At 35.9% G+C, this 17,921-nt stretch overlaps 1 protein-coding gene across 1 annotated transcript in view; it reads right to left on the reverse strand.

Annotated features, from left to right (window-relative positions):
- Positions 1–17,921, reverse strand: part of LOC137645504 (huntingtin-like) — a 330,048-nt gene that overhangs the window by 177,216 nt on the left and 134,911 nt on the right. The window contains 1 exon segment of the mRNA XM_068378310.1: positions 7,724–7,864. Within this exon segment, the coding sequence (XP_068234411.1) occupies positions 7,724–7,864 (141 nt within the window).

A 17,921-nucleotide genomic window follows, 5' to 3' on the forward strand; every position in this document is an offset into this window, starting at 1 on the left:
GAGGCTATGGCACTACCCAAGACTAGAGAACAATGGTTTGATTTTGGAGTGTCCTTCTCGTAGAAGAGCTGCTTACCATAGCTAAAAAGTCTCTTCTACCCTTACTAAGAGGAAAGTAGCCACAGAACAAATACAGTGCAGTAGTTAACCCCTTGAGCGAAGAAGAATTGTTTAGTAACCTCAGTGTTGTCAGGTGTGTGAGGACAGAGGAGAATCTGTTAAGAATAGGCCAGACTATTCGGCGTATGTGTAGGCAAAGAGAAAGAACCGTAACCAAAGAGAAGGATCCAACGTAGTACTGTCTGGCCAGTCAAAGGACCCCATAACTCTCTGGCGGTAGTATTTCAACGGGCGGCTGGTGCCTTGGCCAACCTACTACCTCATACATCTGACAATACTGAGATTACCAAACAATTCTTCTTCAAGGGTTAACTGCTGCACTGTAATTGTTCAGTGGCTACTTTCTGCTTGATAAGGGTAGAAGAGGCTTTTTAGTTATGGTAAGCAGCTCTGCTAGGAGAAGGGCACTCCAAAATCAAACTATTGTTCTCTAGTCTTGAGTAGTGCCATAGCCTCTGTACCATGGTCTTCCACTATCTTGGGATAGAGATCTCTTGCTTGAGGGTACACTCGGGCACACTATTCTATCATTTCTCTTCCTCTTATTTTGTTAGAGTTTTTTATAGTTTATGTAGGAAATATTTATTTTAATGTTGTTACTGTCCTTAAAATATTTTATATTTCCTTGTTTCCTTGCCTCAGTCCCTGTTGGGGCCCAAGGGCTTATAGCATCTTGCTTTTCCAACTAGGGTTGTAGCTTAGTAAGTAATAATAATAATAATAATAATAATAATAATAATAATAATAATAATAATAATAATAATAATAATAATAATAATAATAATGATACCCCATTGAAGCCACTGGTCACTGGGAAGCAGGGTGGGTATGTACAGTGTGTGAATATTAGATTAGAATAAAAATAACAAAATTTTATTGCTAAAATTTGTTATTTCTATGAACCTCTGCTGGTGTTTATATTGCTGACTCTTACATTCTGATGGTAGTGCAATCTCTGTCTGGGGTTAACCTTAAAATTATACTTACAGAGATCCACATGTTCAGGTGGTAGTGTGTTTAAAAACACACAGAAAAAAACAGCTCCTTTCAACAGAGCCTATCTGAATCTTGATAACTGACTTATTAAAAAAAACTGATTCTGTCTAAATTCCTAAAAACCATGATGAGAATAACAACACCTACACTAGCACTCTTTGCTAAAAGGCAATTTCAGGACACCAAGAGTTTTACAGGTCTGGGTATAAGGTGTTCATTGAACACTACCTCAAACAAATCCAAGCAGTACAACAATCATGTGCAATACCTGGCACATTCGGGAACCCTGCAAAGGTAACCTACAGAGAAGTACTAAATCATCAGGCCCTTAAGGCAGTCAGTATTCTTCAGTCACCCTTGTGAGGTGAGTCAGGCTTGTTAGTTTTCCTTCTTACTATTGGGAACATGCGCATGAGTTGTAGGTTGGGCTTGGTGGCGGACACCTGACCTGTAATGGGCATGACTCTACTTATCAATACTCTGGTACTAAGTTCTTGAAGACCACATAACACAGTACTCCCTAAAAGGAGTTTTGATGAATGAAAAACTTATTTTTGGAAGGGTGTTGTGTGGTTGCCAAAACCCTTCTTTCTCCCTAGCCTCGGGCAGGAGAGTGGAGCATTGTTTACATACCTTCTACCGTGAATGGTGATAGAGGGTTTTTTGTTTCGTAGATATGGCGGTAATGACTAGAAGAATGGTTCGTTTCTTTTACACCATGCATGACGCCACTCATAGCAGACGACTTTCAGCTAGTGAGGTGCTCCACTAAGTTTGAATGAGCCTAGACTTACGAGGTCTCCCCTATACAGACTGAGTCTGCGCTTTGCACATTGATACGCTGGCCCTAGAGAATGATATTCATGTCATATTAGATTACCTGTTTTAGCTTTACAGGTAAATCCTTGGAGGCCATACAGTACCTCCCCCAAAATAAGTTTTTCCTTCATCAACACTCTCTAATATAACTTGTGATTTTAATTGGAAGTTTAAAATATAGTACAGTATAATTACCAAAACCAAACAGAACTGTTAATCAAAAGAATACTACCAGAATAGCTAAAAAGGTAAGTAAAATACGAAACTGAACAAATTCCAACTTAGTTGCTAGTATTTTCCTCCTGCCATAAATGAAGTTCTAGCTTATGGCTTTGGACTGCACCATTTCAGATTTTACTTCAAAAGCTGCTAACATGTTTTCTAATTTCATCATAAATGGGAATATTTTACCTAATCTTTTATTAAAACTGTCTAAAAGCATGACTTAATTTCAGATTAACATGGCAAATAAAGTGTCATAATACTGTGATACATTTTTTAACACTTCTACAAAACTCATCCCTTAACCCCCATGGACGTCCCGGTACGTCCTGGCAAAAAACTATATGCATTTTTCTTTTTTTTTGCATATTTTTTATAACTTTATGAGAAACTTCAGGCGTTTTCCAAAATAATGAGACCAACCTGACCTCTCTATGACAAAAATTAAGGCTGTCAGCGCAATCTAAAAAAAAAAATATTGCAAAACGTGCTTGAAAAAGAAAAACCCCTGGGGGTTAAGGGTTGGAAAGTTCCAAATAGCATTGGTGGTAAAAGGGTTAATTGGCATTAACTCATTCTTTACAACTCATGTAGTTCAAGCATGCCTAGTAAAACAAGACCCTCTCACTCCCGGAGAATCTGCAACCACTAGATTGACTTTCGTAGTTTCTGATCTGTGGCCATTACTAACAGCAATACTAAAACTTTTATTTTTCAGGAAGAATCTACTTGAGCAACAGCCAACATCTCATGTTTTCATCCAAACCAGGAAGTAATTCAGTTAGCCTCGTGGAGACTTTCCATTGGTTGCTGTTTGCTAATTTTGGCCTCAAAAAGAAAATGACAAGACATACGGTACCAAATTCAGCGGCAAACTTATGAGTGATGTGGTAATACCGGCTATTCTCATCTGGAATAATTTGGATACAACATTATCAAAAGTATTAAATGCTTGCATTTTTTGTTCTATGATTGGATTGTCTGCAATTACAAGTTACAGATAAGTGTTTCATATAGTTAACTATACATATTAGACCACAGGTAGTCGTCGACTTACAACCTATGTGACTTCCGATTGTCTGACTTTGCAACCTCTTTTCCAATTTAATGACGTCACAATTCTATCAGAAATAGTACACTATAAGGACAAATATTTCCTAAGAAACAATATATTTTATTGTATGAACTGATTTATCTTAGGAAGTTGGTATTTTCTTTTATTGATATCATCATCATCTCTTACACCTATTGATGCAAAGGGCCTCGGTAAGATTTCACCAGTCGTCTCTATCTTGAGCTTTCAATTCAATATTTCTCCATTGATCATGTAATATATATTAAGAAAGATTTTAATATCTGTCGAGTTCATATGTCTGGTGATGTCATATTTCTGGCAGAGTCATAGAAAACCAGCTGGAAAATTTAGTGATTTCCATTCAATAGGTTATCAAATAATGTTAGTACTGTATTCACATAATCAAAATATCGAGTAATGATGCAATGCAATTCATAGTTCTGTATCGGCTGTAAAGAGTACCACATAGTGCATAGCGTAAATTCAACTCTTCAACTAGGACAGAATCTCATATTTTACCCGCGTTTCATTTTCTTATGTTTTATCTCTGATAGTACGAGTAGATTGATATCTATCTAATGAAGGTACACAAATAGGACAAATATTTTCTTAAAGTAATATATTTTCTATTACATTATCAAAATGAAATATTTTTGCAGGGTAAGTTTGTATTTTCTTTTATTTCTTGCAAGAAAACAGACTAGTTTTACCTATTTTGCAAGTCATTCTTTCATCATATGTCCAGTGACGTCATAATTCTGGAGGAAGGCGAGTGGTATATCGAGTGATTTCCTATCAATTCATTACTGAGTAATCTTATTATTCCCATCATCAAAACATCGAGTAACGATACAAAGTATTTCATTGGTCTGTATTAGTTATGAATAGTTTACAGTACTGTTTACCATTAATTCAAGAAAAGAAGTAATGTACAATATGTCAGGTTCTGTCATATTTCTGGCGACAGGCGAGTGCCAAACCGAGTGATTTCCTTTTGATACTTTACCGAGTAATATTAGTATTCCCATTATCGAAACATTGAGTAACAATACCTAATATTTCTAATAATGTTGAGAGAGAGAGAGAGAGAGAGAGAGAGAGAGAGAGAGAGAGAGAGAGAGAGAGAGAGAGAGAGAGAGAGAGAGAGAGAGAGAGAGAGAGATATTCATATAACTTATAATAAAAATAAAAAAGGCTACAAATGAACTGTATGAAAACTGTGATAGCCTATATCATCTCGGTGCTGATCTAATATTCATTATGAAGATATTTTGAGTAAGTTAAGAAATTATAATAAATGATACAGTAGTGACCTTGAGATCAGCTGACAACTACCAAAAGTAAAAGAAAAGCAATTGTTGATTATTGAAATACTCCCAAAATTAAAAAATAAAATATAAACATGATATAATAAGGAGCAATTAAACACAATAATGTCTAAAGAAATATGAAGACTTAATAATGGACTAAAAATGAAATACTGTATGAAGCTTTAAAAATTAACTCTCCGTACACAGACAAAGAAAGAGACAGAGAGAAAGAGAATGCATTCGTATGATAACTAATAATAATGGCTATAAATGAACTGTATGAAAAATCTGATATCCTAAAACATATTGGTATTGATGTAATAGTCATCATAAAGATATTTTGAATAAGTTAAGAAATCATATAAATGATATGCCTTTTTATTTGCTTGTACGCATTCATGATACGTTACCAGGACCTTGAGATCACCTGATTACAACCAAAGGTAAACAAAGAAATTAATGCTTCCAAAATTGAAATATAGATTACAAATATGTTCTAATAAAGAATATGATATCCTATGAACCAACAAAATTAAATATTATACATTAAAAATAATTGAAAAAATATGACCAAGACAATTACAAAAGGAAACAGCAAAATAAATCTTTAGAAACTTCACTTTTTTCAAGTTCGAAATACGTCCAGATCGAGTTACATGATGTTTCTCGGTCACTATCTTGGTCGTAAGTCTACGACTGCTTGTAGACTTGTAGACTTATATATGAAAGACATTATTATACTGTAAAGGTATTCAAGACCATAATTTTTTCTTTATAAGAAAGACCCCTGTAATAAATTTAATTAAATAGGCTTTGCATATTGTGTTGTGTTTTTTAAGAACCCTGGCTAATGAACCTTTACCACAATTGATATGAAAGAATTACCTGCCAAACCCTTTACCAGTTGGTATTAACTTCACCAAGGAGATTTAGTAAGTATCATGTGTTATAAAAAAGGTTGGTTTGGTCAGAGTAAATAGAATGTTTCTTGACTACCTCATTTTAGAGTCAAGAACTATATCAAAGTAAGGAATCTTACTAAGAGTTGCACCCTTCCATCTTTGGCTGATATAATGAAGGAATTCCTAAGATAAGTTTTTACGCCCTATTAGAGCAGCCAAGGAATACGTACTTGAATAAAACGACTATTATTAAAGGTACAGTGCTAAATTTTCATGCATTACATTTTCTTAATAGAGTGATGTAAAAGTGAAATGTCATCCTTATTAAGCTCATAGTAGAAGATCATGCCACTTTAGAGGAGTCTTACATGATAAGTGGTAACCACACCTTTTTATTTTATTAAAATTTCTTTATACAAAGTTCCAACAGGAGATCAGTGGAGAACTGTTTTTTACTAATTTTCTGAAAATAAAAACTTTTGATCAATTTGAAGATGAATTAAGTCTTGGCCATAAATTATTGACTTGGCATATTCTGAAATATCTAATAGTTCTATTAGGTATGATTCAATTTCAAAATATATCCCAAATTTAAAGTGAATTTCCCATTTTCCTTTATATTATGATCCAAATAATTAGGTTTTTGTTACTGTAATTCCTATTTTCTTTCATAGTTTACCATAACATTATTAAGAGTTTCAAATTTGAGAGGGTTTGTGGAGTTGGCATACTCTCATAGAAGAGTTAAGTTGAAGAAAAGAACTTTATCTCTATATTTTGTATTTTGAAGAGTGATTATGGTAATTATTATGAGTATTGTACTGTTGTAGTGTAAGGGCTAAAAGTATAGTACCTCTGCTGTGCTTATCTGCAATGACATTATATTATTAGCACTGCATTTTGTACGTCATACTATGTCATCAATTTCTTGGTGGAAGTAAAGATGTTTAATCAGTATAAACGAATATTCTATTCTTATCGGTGAATATAAACGATTAGAGTCATACTCTCTTGAAGGTACTGTACTGTAGTTTATACAGAATATAGTACTAAGGTATTTATGCAGCATTACTTATAACCACTTATACAATTAAAGTCATACATGTTTAAATGCAATGATGTTGCTCTCGATACATGTCAAGCTAAGTTGTTACAACAGCTTTATACATAAGTTACGATTCCTTATAAGTCACTAAATAAGTGATTCAGCCTTTTCTATCCCAAGGTAAGATTCATAGATGTAACCAAGACTTTTAAATTAAAATTAATTATTTATATACATATCTTAGAATAGATATAGTTTCCCTCAATACTCCCCACATTGGTTAAGGTGATACATTAGCCTAGAGGCCAATACTTTATCAACATGAAAATCTTATCAATTATGATTGAAAATAAAAGTTGGCACTTGCAGTGAAAAGCATTTTCTATAACAAGGTAGATATGAAAATAATATATTCTAATCTAAAAATCCTGTTAGTATACAAAAATAATAAAATCTGATCTAGAACAAGAAAATACAAATGACTTCTAAGGAAATTACTTCTAGAAAATTATTCCTCAGCTGTAATACCTTTGATACTGAAGAAAACTATCTGGGAGCATTATTATGCCTACTCTTACCATAGAAACATCACCAAAATTAAGAACCCATGCCATATTTCTACAGTTCTGTAGATATAGGCAGCGCTTTATCAAGGCTGGTACAGGTCATTTTATTTCAATATATCCAAACCAGTTGTTTTCTGTACATGTCACATGGAAGCCTGCAATAGCTTAGATGAAGTAAACATAGGTAGAGAGATAACTTGTGTCAAGTATAATAATTCTCGCAAGACATGTTTACACTCTAACACACTGATAATGGAATTTAACTTGATGGTCTATCAGTTGAGGATTCTCAGAAAAAAAGGTTAAAACTTCATTTCAATATGAGACATGCTTTGGGGATTTCAGGTAAAAAAAAAACTGGTTATGTCACAAGATGATTAATTTATTTATATGACTTTTAGTTGTAAGTTAAAGCATTAAGCCAAAATGCATTAAGAGTGCATTGGCATTGTATATAATTTAATTTTGCAGTTATAAAAATGGCACATAATACCACAGGCCATAAAGTGTCTTTGCTTTTTTTTTTAAATTACTAAAATTTTATAAACATTAGATATATCTTGATAATTATTTGTAACTTAAATTAACTATCAAGATAAGGAATGTTAACTTTTAAATTCTGATTTCTTCAGGATGAAAGTATAAGTAAAAATTCTTGAACCACACACCTTAATCGGGGAAATAGCTGCAGGTGGTGCTAGAGGAGCAAGTGTTGGTCGAGAACCTGGCACTATTTCTTCAAGGACATGAGTATATACGCACAGCACGCGTAATATATGCTGCACCACTGCCTCTGCTACTGATACCATCTGCAAAAATATCTAAATCAGTACATACACTTACTCTCAGAAGAAACACAAGAAATATAGTTGTTATTACAAGCAACCCATCAACTCTATTATCTAAACTTTTTAGATTTCTTTAATTATCAGTTTCCTTAGTATTGTTGAAATATTTTTGACTTGAGTCATTATGCTGATAAATAACTGAATAAAATAATCAAAGATAAATTAAACCTTAGATTAACATAGATGATACAGTTGGCCCTCCTTAATTATAGTTTGATCTTTGCGGATTTAGTCATTCGCAATATAGAAAACCGTATTACATACTATAAAAACCACATACTCATGGTTAGGCAATAATTATTCTCGTAGCCCAAATTTGAAAACCACCCGCGCAAAGCAGAACATCCCAACTTTACAGCTAGCACATGTTAGCTATTTAGTGATAATCCCTTTGTATAGTAATTCTAATACAGTAATAAAAATTATTTAAAGTACTGTAGTTCATACATACATTATGTTTAAGTAATATTTGATATACAGTACATGATGATATTTAATGCTGATGAAAAATATAAATAAGCATAACAGTTAAAAGAGAACCTCCATCCCTCCAAGTCCTAGTTAGAATAAGTTAGAAATAAGGAACAAAGAAGTAATAGATGATGTGCTAAAAAATGGGATTAGCATCCAAGAAATACAAAATATGATAAAATCCAGGACAGAGCCTGGAGAGGAAATAACCAACAAAAGCACAGTTCACAAAACCCACAAGAGGAAAGGTAGCCAAGGCCAAGCCTACAGTTGAAATGTAACTACCACCAAAAACAGATTCACACCCCTAGCAGAGGAAGAGGAAGAGGAGACGTTAATTGGAGAGACTTTGGTAATGGACGAAGGGGAGCACTTGTGCCTCAAAAAGAGGAGAAAGATCAGGTCCTATCCAGGTACCAACACACAGAAGATAAAAGAAGTAGTTAGTAAAACAAGAAGACCACTATTATTGTTCAGGCAACTGGAAGTGACATATTCCTAAGAAAGGATACTGCTGGCCTAACAGAACCTTTGGTTAAACAGCTAGAACAAACTGGCGAAACGGCTAGAAACAAGACCAATAATACTAAAGTTATAGGTATTCTCCAAAGACTCAATGTTAGCCACTTCACCCTCTGTAAGGCCATAGGGATAATCGAAAGGCTCAAGACCATATGCCAAAAAAAGAAAGTTAAATTCATAGATCTTTGGGACACTTTCTACGGCAAGAGAAAATGAAAAAAAAAGGACAGAATACACATTAGTGAAGAAGGCAAGAGAGTATACTGAACCCACTTGACCTCAGCCTGTACAATTACTTAAACAATGTAGACCAAGATCAAAGTAGACCATTATAAAATTCTCCAAAAACAAATAGAGGAAATTTGGCTGAAAACTTGGATAATACAGATAAAAGTGAAACTAAAACACTAGTAAATCAGGGAAATTAGCAAAGCCACAGAGGAAGAGAAAAAAAAGATATAAAATTTCCTCAAAGTGGCACAATTCAATACTTAGTCAGTTAGAAACACAATGGAAAACTTCAGGGCAATGATAGCTAATGAGGAACTGGATGTCATAGGCATTACCGAGACCTGGAATCAAGAAAAAACAAAGGATTTAATCAGAGAACACAAAATCCCAGATTTCAAGCTTTTCAATGATTGCCTTATCAATAAAGGTTGAGGGAACGGCACTTGGGACACTGTAAGCGTTGAGGAATTACGTTGTGTGCTTTCAGGAAATTATCAACATTCGTTGGAGAACCATAAATATCATCATGAAATTTAGCAAATGCTTTTAGGTACGGAATACTACAGACGATACAAGTATCTATAACTTCCTCCATCGCAAAATACGAAAAAATAAACCTCACTTGAAATGGCGGACACCTTACTAGGACAAAGGTTTCAAAGGAAAAGGATTTGGTGGAAGGGGTATGAACAGACCACTCCAAGAGATAAAGGAAGGGGGGTAGGGAAATATCAGTTGACAACCCCCTTGTGTAAACTTTAAATACGTATCGGTTCGTGATTGGTTAAGGGAAAAACAATGGAGTCTAGAGGGTAAACATGAATGAACTAAATAGGGAAATTAGTCCAGAGAAAGTATTTATGTAAAACCGGGGTGTGAAAAGGAAATAACAAAAGAAATAAAAACAAAATAGGAAGATAAAATGGAATGTATGATAAATAATATTGAATGGGAATATAAAATGAGATGATTTTACCATGAATAAACTGGATAGGGAAACTAAGTCCAAAGCAAGTATTTATGTGAAACCGGGGTGTGAAAAGGAAATAACAAAAGAAAATACCCAATATAGGAAGATAAAAAGGAATGTATGATAAATAATATTGAATGTGAATATAAAATGAGATGATTTTAAAAGGTATACGATAATAAAATGAGTAATTGGAGGGGGAAAAGCTTCTGCGCAGAGGGAGGAATTTTTGCGCAGGTCAAAAACTGGTATGCACAAACGTACGTACGAACAGGTGCTAATGTTAGCATGGAATGCTAACATTTGATCTACATCAGACATTGGCAGCACTGGTTACTGTATTTTTTCATGAAATAATCTTTGCAACGGCAACTCCAAAGTTTATCCAGATACAGTGGTACCTCTACATACGAATTTAATCCGTTTCACAACCGACTTCGGATGTAGAAAATGTTCGGATGTAAAAACGAATTTTCCCATAAGAATACATTGAAATAGGATTAATCCGTGGTTGAGCCCAAAAACCTATGATAACTCCTTAATAAATTACTACACATAATTACACATGACAATATGCACTCTAAATTAGATAATAGACATGTAAAAAAGAATAATTATCAAGAAATAATAAATAAGAAATGGGTTTTTAGCGTCACTTTACCTTAGAAAGTCCAGCGCAGGTATTGGTCTTGCTAAGCAGAGAAGAGACGGACGGCGAGGAGGTAGAGAGGGTGACTACGATAAACGTACACTACCGTAACTTATTCTAACTTACACTAAGTGAACTTTAACCTAACTTAGCTTATTTATTTTTTTTTTTATTTTTATGTTTTATATTTTTATTTACATTTTCTTTTTTTCTTTTTGATAATTAATTTTAATCACTTTCACTCTTTCCACCTAAAATTGATTGAATTTTTTTCTCTTCACTCTTTGCCGTTTTCTTTGAACCACTTCCTTCCTCTTCATCACGAGTTCGCTTCGTAGTTTTTTTAAAGAAGCTATCGATAGAAAGTTGCTTGGTACAGCTTTTCAGAATGTTTCGAAAATAAGTTAGGGAAACATCATCGAACTGTGCAGCTACTCGACAAATCTGCAATTTTTTTGGATGGTATTTGTCGATGAAGTCGACCAAGTCTTGATATTTTCCTAACACCTCTTTTATTTGCGCCGAACCTAACACATGTTCTACCTCCTCGATCCCTTCCTCGTCATCACTCATGTGCTCAGACATAGCACGGAGTTCCTTGAGCTCCTCTGTAGTAAGTTCAACGTGATGTTCTTTTGCAAGTTCACTCACGCGGATTCATGCTTTTTAATAATTCCTTGCTTTACTTCTAAAGAAAGCATTTCCTTAATCCTTTTCTCACCACTACCACTACCACTTGTGAAACTAAGCCTTTTAGGACCCATGATTTACATAAAATACCGTAAAAGGATGAACGTAAAAAAACCACGATTAAAACACAGTTAATAGCAGAACGCACAGGGCACACCACACGAAGCTGACGAGAACAGAGGAATGTCCCAAGCCACGCTAATTGAGGGTCCCTCCAAGGTAGAAATGCTGCCTTCTATCGGCGGAAATAAAAAATACATCCGGAGCTATGAGTACCATCTACGTGTACGGGTATTGTTTACTTCGGGTGTCGAAAAAAAATTCAGGTGTAGAGTAGGAACGTGTTCGAATTGTACTTAGCGTGTCGAAAAATTCAGATACAACCGGTACGACGAAAATTGCTTACTTCGTGTCTCGAAATAAAATTCGGGTGTAGAGTCGAAAAATTGCTCAAATTTTACTTCGGATAGTGGAAAACTTGGATGTAGAAATGTTTGTATGTAGAGGTTCCACTGTATACTGTTTGTATTTTCTTCCGATTATAATACATTCAAGAAGGTAATGTATAGAGAAGAAAAGGCTTGTTTTACGATTATATATCGTTTCTCCAGTATGTTTTCCCCACCCAAAACCCCCAAGTTCCCACTGGGGGTCCCCCATTATCGTAGGATATAGATGTATATATATTTCTGAAACTATTCATTTGCGAGGGGAACGAGTGTCATTTTCGAAGAGACCGTAATTTTTCTATAAGAAAAAGTAGTTGTATTCCTAGGTTACATTCCCCTGTAATACACTAAAATAAAACCATAGTTTATACCATTTCTTAACTTATTCAAACCATCTATACAGTTAGTTAATATTACATAAGCACCAATGTGTTTCAATCTATCATATCGATGACTTTAAAACACGGCCTAGTACTTTCTTCTTCTTTTGCTTTTTCTCTGACGGTTCCATAATTGAGGTGGGTACAAGTTGACTTATACCTGAAGTTAGGAAAAGTATTTTGGATATGAAGTGGACAATTATGTTTCGGAACAGTTTAGAATTATCGTAAGTTATTATTCTGACATTAGCGGCAGTTTATAATTGTTGATTAAACGCAAAAAAAAAAAAAAAAAAAAAAGCTTTCCTGCTTTGCTACGTATGTAGGAATTTATATAGATACAGTAAATAATATTTGTAATAACATATTTACTTAGAAGTTCTAAGAAAAATTAAGTAGAACATTGGTAATAACAAAATCAACATATAATCAATACATGGTAAGATTGCTGTCGATGCAAAAACTAACCTATACACAGATGTGTAGATGCGTCTGTTTCTTCGTTATGATCAGAGATGAACATGAACAAAACATCGGTTGTTATTTTTTATTGTGCTTTTTGGCGTGTTTAAGAAACGCATGATATAAAATCGCCTTTATTTTGATTTCAGACTTTTCAATGATTCAACAAACGCTAGTCTATAGAGTGACGGATTTCTTATTCACCAGTCGTCTTATACAATAGATATGACAAACATTAAAAATTGTCAGTATTTTGGGTTGTGTTATAACGGAAAATATACGGTGTTTACACCCATCCTGGTTGTAATTTTAACCTTTTTTTCAAGTTATTAGAACTTTAAAGTATATTAAATGTTTGATTTATTTTCAAGAACAATTTGATATTATAAATAATATAGTATAGTACATAGAAAGTATTGGGAATGGGTAGTAAACACATTTGAATAGGCAAGTTGTTGGATGCCATGGCCCCAATAGAATTATTTCTGTTAATTGTGTGTTTCGAAATATGAATTTTCCATTTATACGAGGTCATTGATTGACCAAATTCTCACATAATTAGGGACCCTACTGTATATATATATATATATATATATATATATATATATATATATATATATATATATATATATATATATATATATATATATATATATATATATATATATATATATAGATAGATAGATAGATAGATAGATAGATATATATATATATATATATATATATATATATATATATATATATATATATATATATATATATATATCTATATATATATATATATATATATATATAAGGTCTATAGATTAAGGTCTTCTCAACCCCGACCAAAAATATGAGTCTTCTGCGCAGGTACAGACTGTGACGTAGGTAGGACCTATAGGTGCGGCCAAGGTCTATAGACTATTTCCACCCAAGCATACCAAAGGTCGATCACCCCTTGACCGGGCAGTTGTTTACAAGCAAACGTGATGTACACTTCCGCCTTGCTGATTAAAGCTGTTTTATATATAACAAAATGCCCAGTAATTGTGTAGTTTTCGGATGCTTCTCATATAGAGGAAAAATTAAGGATCTCACTTTTCATAAATTCCCTAAGGACATCATTACAAGGAAAACGTGGATTCAGCTGTGCAAACGAGAAGATCTTATTAATGGGAAAAACGCTCAGATATGTAGTAAACACTTTGAAGCTGATGCATTTGAAAAGAATTTGATGTATGAATTGCTGAATCAACCAGTGTCTCAATCTCTCATCAGAATAAAAAAAGGATCTGTACCGACGATGCATTTACCTACAACTGGACATTCACATGCATCACAAGGTAAGAAACCAGTATCGTGTATTGCTGGTTAAACATTAAGATATAAATGACGCTGTAATCAACTTACATAGATTATAATTATTGTATATCCTCTTTATTATTCATCAGTAATCTGGAAATCGCGGAATCAGTTGTTTTCCTCATATATAGTTAAAAAGGGTTTTTTTTTTTTTATTCCATTTCGCTGTGAAAAAGTACCATTCATAAATTTTAGTTCAGATTTTTACATATTCAATAATGTCAGAAAATTCTAATCACATATTTCTCTATAAAAGTCTATTTTTTTTAATAATTCAATTTTAATTTTAATCAGATACGTCCAGGATGGTAAGAGCCGAAAAAAAAGAAGACAAAAACGACTTGTAGATGAAATCCTTAGTCAAGAGCACGACAAAACAGGGAAGATTTTTGTACAAAAAGTCAAATCGGTGCCCACGATTGAAGATTTGAAACGTATAATTGAGCAACTGGAGAAGGAGAGAGATGATATCAAACAGAAGTGGAAAGAATATGAGATAAAGTGTAAATGTGAAAAATTTTATTTTCATTAGTAAAATAAATTTTTGAATATACTTACCCGATGATCATGTAGCTGTCAACTCTGTTGCCCGACAGAAATCTACGGTCGGGATACGCCAGCGATCGCTATACAGGTGGGGGTGTACACAACAGCGCCATCTGTGAGTAGGTACTCAAGTACTTCTTGTCAACAAGAACTCAATTTTCTCCTCGGTCCACTGGTTCTCTATGGGGAGGAAGGGCGGGTCCTTAAATTCATGATCATCGGGTAAGTATATTCAAAAATTTATTTTACTAATGAAAATAACATTTTTCAATATTAATCTTACCCGATGATCATGTAGCTGATTCACACCCAGGGTGGTGGGTGGAGACCAGCATACATGTTAACAAAGAAGCTAAGTATCCCGTATCTTATTTTAGCCGTTATTCAAAATAACAAACATAAAATAAATAAGTACCTGGTAAGGAAGTCGACTTGAACCATTACTCTGCCTTTTTAAGTACGTCTTCCTTACTGAGCTTAGCGATCCTCTTAGGATGCTGAGCGACTCCTAGGTGCTGAAGTATGAAGGGCTGCAACCCATACTAAAGGACCTCATCACAACCTCTAATCTAGGCGCTTCTCAAAAAAGAATTTGACCACCCGCCAAATCAACCAGGATGCGGAAGGCTTCTTAGCCTTCCGGACAACCCAGAAATATTTCAAGAGAAAGATTAAAAAGGTTCTGGAATTAGGGAATTGTAGTGGTGGAGCCCCCACCACTACTGCACTCGTTGCTACGAATGGTCCCAGAGTGTAGCAGTTCTCGTAAAGAGACTGGACATTCTTAAGATAAAAGACGCGAACACTGATTAGCTTTTCTAAAAGGTTGCGTCGAAAATATTTTGCAGAGATCTATTTTATTAAAAGGTCATGGAAGTTGTGACAGCTCTAACTTCGTGTGTCCTTACCTTCAGCCGAGCTTGGTCTTCCTCATTCAGAAGGGAATGAGCTTCTCGTATTAACAGTCTGAAAATAATAGGATAAAGAATTCTCTGACATAGGCAAAGATGAATTCTTAATTGAACACCATAAAGCTTCAGACGGGCCTCGTAAAGGTTTTTAAAATAGAACTTAAGAGCTCTTACAGGACATAATACTCTTTCTAGTTCATTTCCAACCATACGATAAGTTTGGAATAACGAACGATATTGGTCAAGGCCGAGAAGGCAGCTCGTGTTTGGCTAGAAAACCAAGATGTAGAACATGTAGCCGTTTCGGATGAAAATCCGATGTTCTTGCTGAAGGCATGAATCTCACTGACTCTTTTAGCTGTGGTAAAGCATATCAGGAAAAGAGTCTTAAAGGTGAGATCTTTCTGGGAGGCTGATTGAAGTGGTTCGAACCTGTCTAACATAAGGAATCTTAGAACCACGTCTAAATTCCAACCAGGTGTAACCAAACGACGCTCCTTCGTGGTCTCAAAAGACTTAAGGAGGTCCTGTAGATCTTTATTGTTGGAAAGATCTAAGCCTCTGTGACGGAAGACTGATGCCAACATGCTTCTGTAACCCTTGAAAGTGGGAGCTGAAAGAGATCGCTCTTTCCTCAGATATAAGAGGAAGTCAGCTATTTGAGTTACAGAGGTACTGGTCGAGGATACGGATACTGACTTGCACCAGTTTAGGAAGATTTCCCACTTCGAATGGTAGACTCTAAGGGTGGATGTTCTCCTTGCTCTAACAATCGCTCTGGTTGCCTCCTTCGAAAAACCTCTAGTTCTCGAGAGTCTTTCGATACTCTGAAGGCAGTGAGACGAAGAGCGTGGAGGCCTTGGAGTACCTTCTTACGCGTGGCAGACGTAGCAGGTCCACCCTTAGGGGAAGAGTTCTGGGAACGTCTACTAGCCATCGAAGTACCTCGGTAAGTTATCTCTCGCGGGCCAGAGGGAAGCAACTAATGTCAACTTTGTCCCATCGTGAGAGGCGAACTTCTGCAGTACCTTGTTGACAATCTAGAACGGAGGGAATGCATATAGATCTAGATGAGACTAATCTAGTAGAAAGGCATCTAAAAGAACCACTGCTGGGTCCGGGATAGGTGAGCAAAGTATTGAGAGCCTCTTGGACATCGAGGTTGCGAAGAGATCTATGGTTGGCTGGCCCCAGGTGACCCAAAGTCTCTTGCATACATCTCTGTGGAGGGTCCAATATGTTGGAATTATTGTCCCTTCCTACTGAGACAAACTGCTAAGACATTCAAGTTGCCTTGGAAGAAATTTGTTACTAGTGAAAAGTCTAGACCTGTTGAACAGGAGAGGAGGTCACTAGTGGACTCGCACCATGGCAGAGAGTAGGTCCCTCCTTTCTAGGAGATGAACATCAAAGCAGGGAGTTGTCCGTGTTGACCTCCATTACTTTGTCTTGAAGGAGAGACCTGAAGCTTTTCCAGGTCAGACGTACTGCCAGAAACTTCTTGCAGTTAAAATGCATTGTCCTTTGACTCGAGTTCCATAATCCCGAGCATTCCCTACCGCCTAAGGTCGCACCCCAGCCTACGTCCGATGCGTCTGAGAAGAGAACGTGGTTGGGAGTCTAAACAGTCAGGGGAAGACCCTATAAAAGGTTGATAAAGTCCTTTCCTCAGGTTAGACCAGACTTATCTTCCGGAAACCAGGATCGAAACCGCTTCTAGCGTCTTGTCCTTTTCCAGTGAAGAGCTAGATGAAACCGAAGAGGACGGAGGTGTAGTCTTCCAAGTGACACCAATTGAACCACGGATGACAGTGTCCTAACCAGACTCATCCACAGCCTGACAGGGCCGTATTCCTTCTTCAGCATCTTCTGGATGGATAGCAGGGCTGGGGATTGATCTTCTTGTTCAGCCATGTCCTCATCAGAGGGTTCCTCATCCGAAACTGATGAGGAAACGGCAACGGAGTGGGCAACGTCTGACTCGCTGAATCCGGTCGCACTGGTGGAAGCGTGACGGAGCCGGACACAAGATCATGGTACTGCTGCACAGTCTGTGAACTGTCAACCATGGGGATGCGAGGAAGTACAGCGACAACCCGAAACTGTCTAGACTGTCTGGGTAGTACAGACAACCCCTATCGGGTTGCTGAGGTTGCCGCACTGCGTCACAACAAGTCACCACTGCTGGTTGTTGAACGTCTTCCCAGTGACACACTGAACGTCCACAACCACCTCCGAGAGTAGCTTAACGTCAACGTGCGACTGGCAACCCACACTGGGTCGCACCGGTGGAGGAACCATCTCAACTGGCGGACGTGAGTAGGATACCTCAGCGTCAACAGGGCGTACAACCAACCGGTAGGAAGGTCGTTGGTAAGAAGGTTCTTCTCCGT

Source organism: Palaemon carinicauda, chromosome 8, assembly GCF_036898095.1.
Source record: "Palaemon carinicauda isolate YSFRI2023 chromosome 8, ASM3689809v2, whole genome shotgun sequence".
NCBI classification, from domain to species: Eukaryota; Metazoa; Arthropoda; class Malacostraca; order Decapoda; family Palaemonidae; genus Palaemon; species Palaemon carinicauda.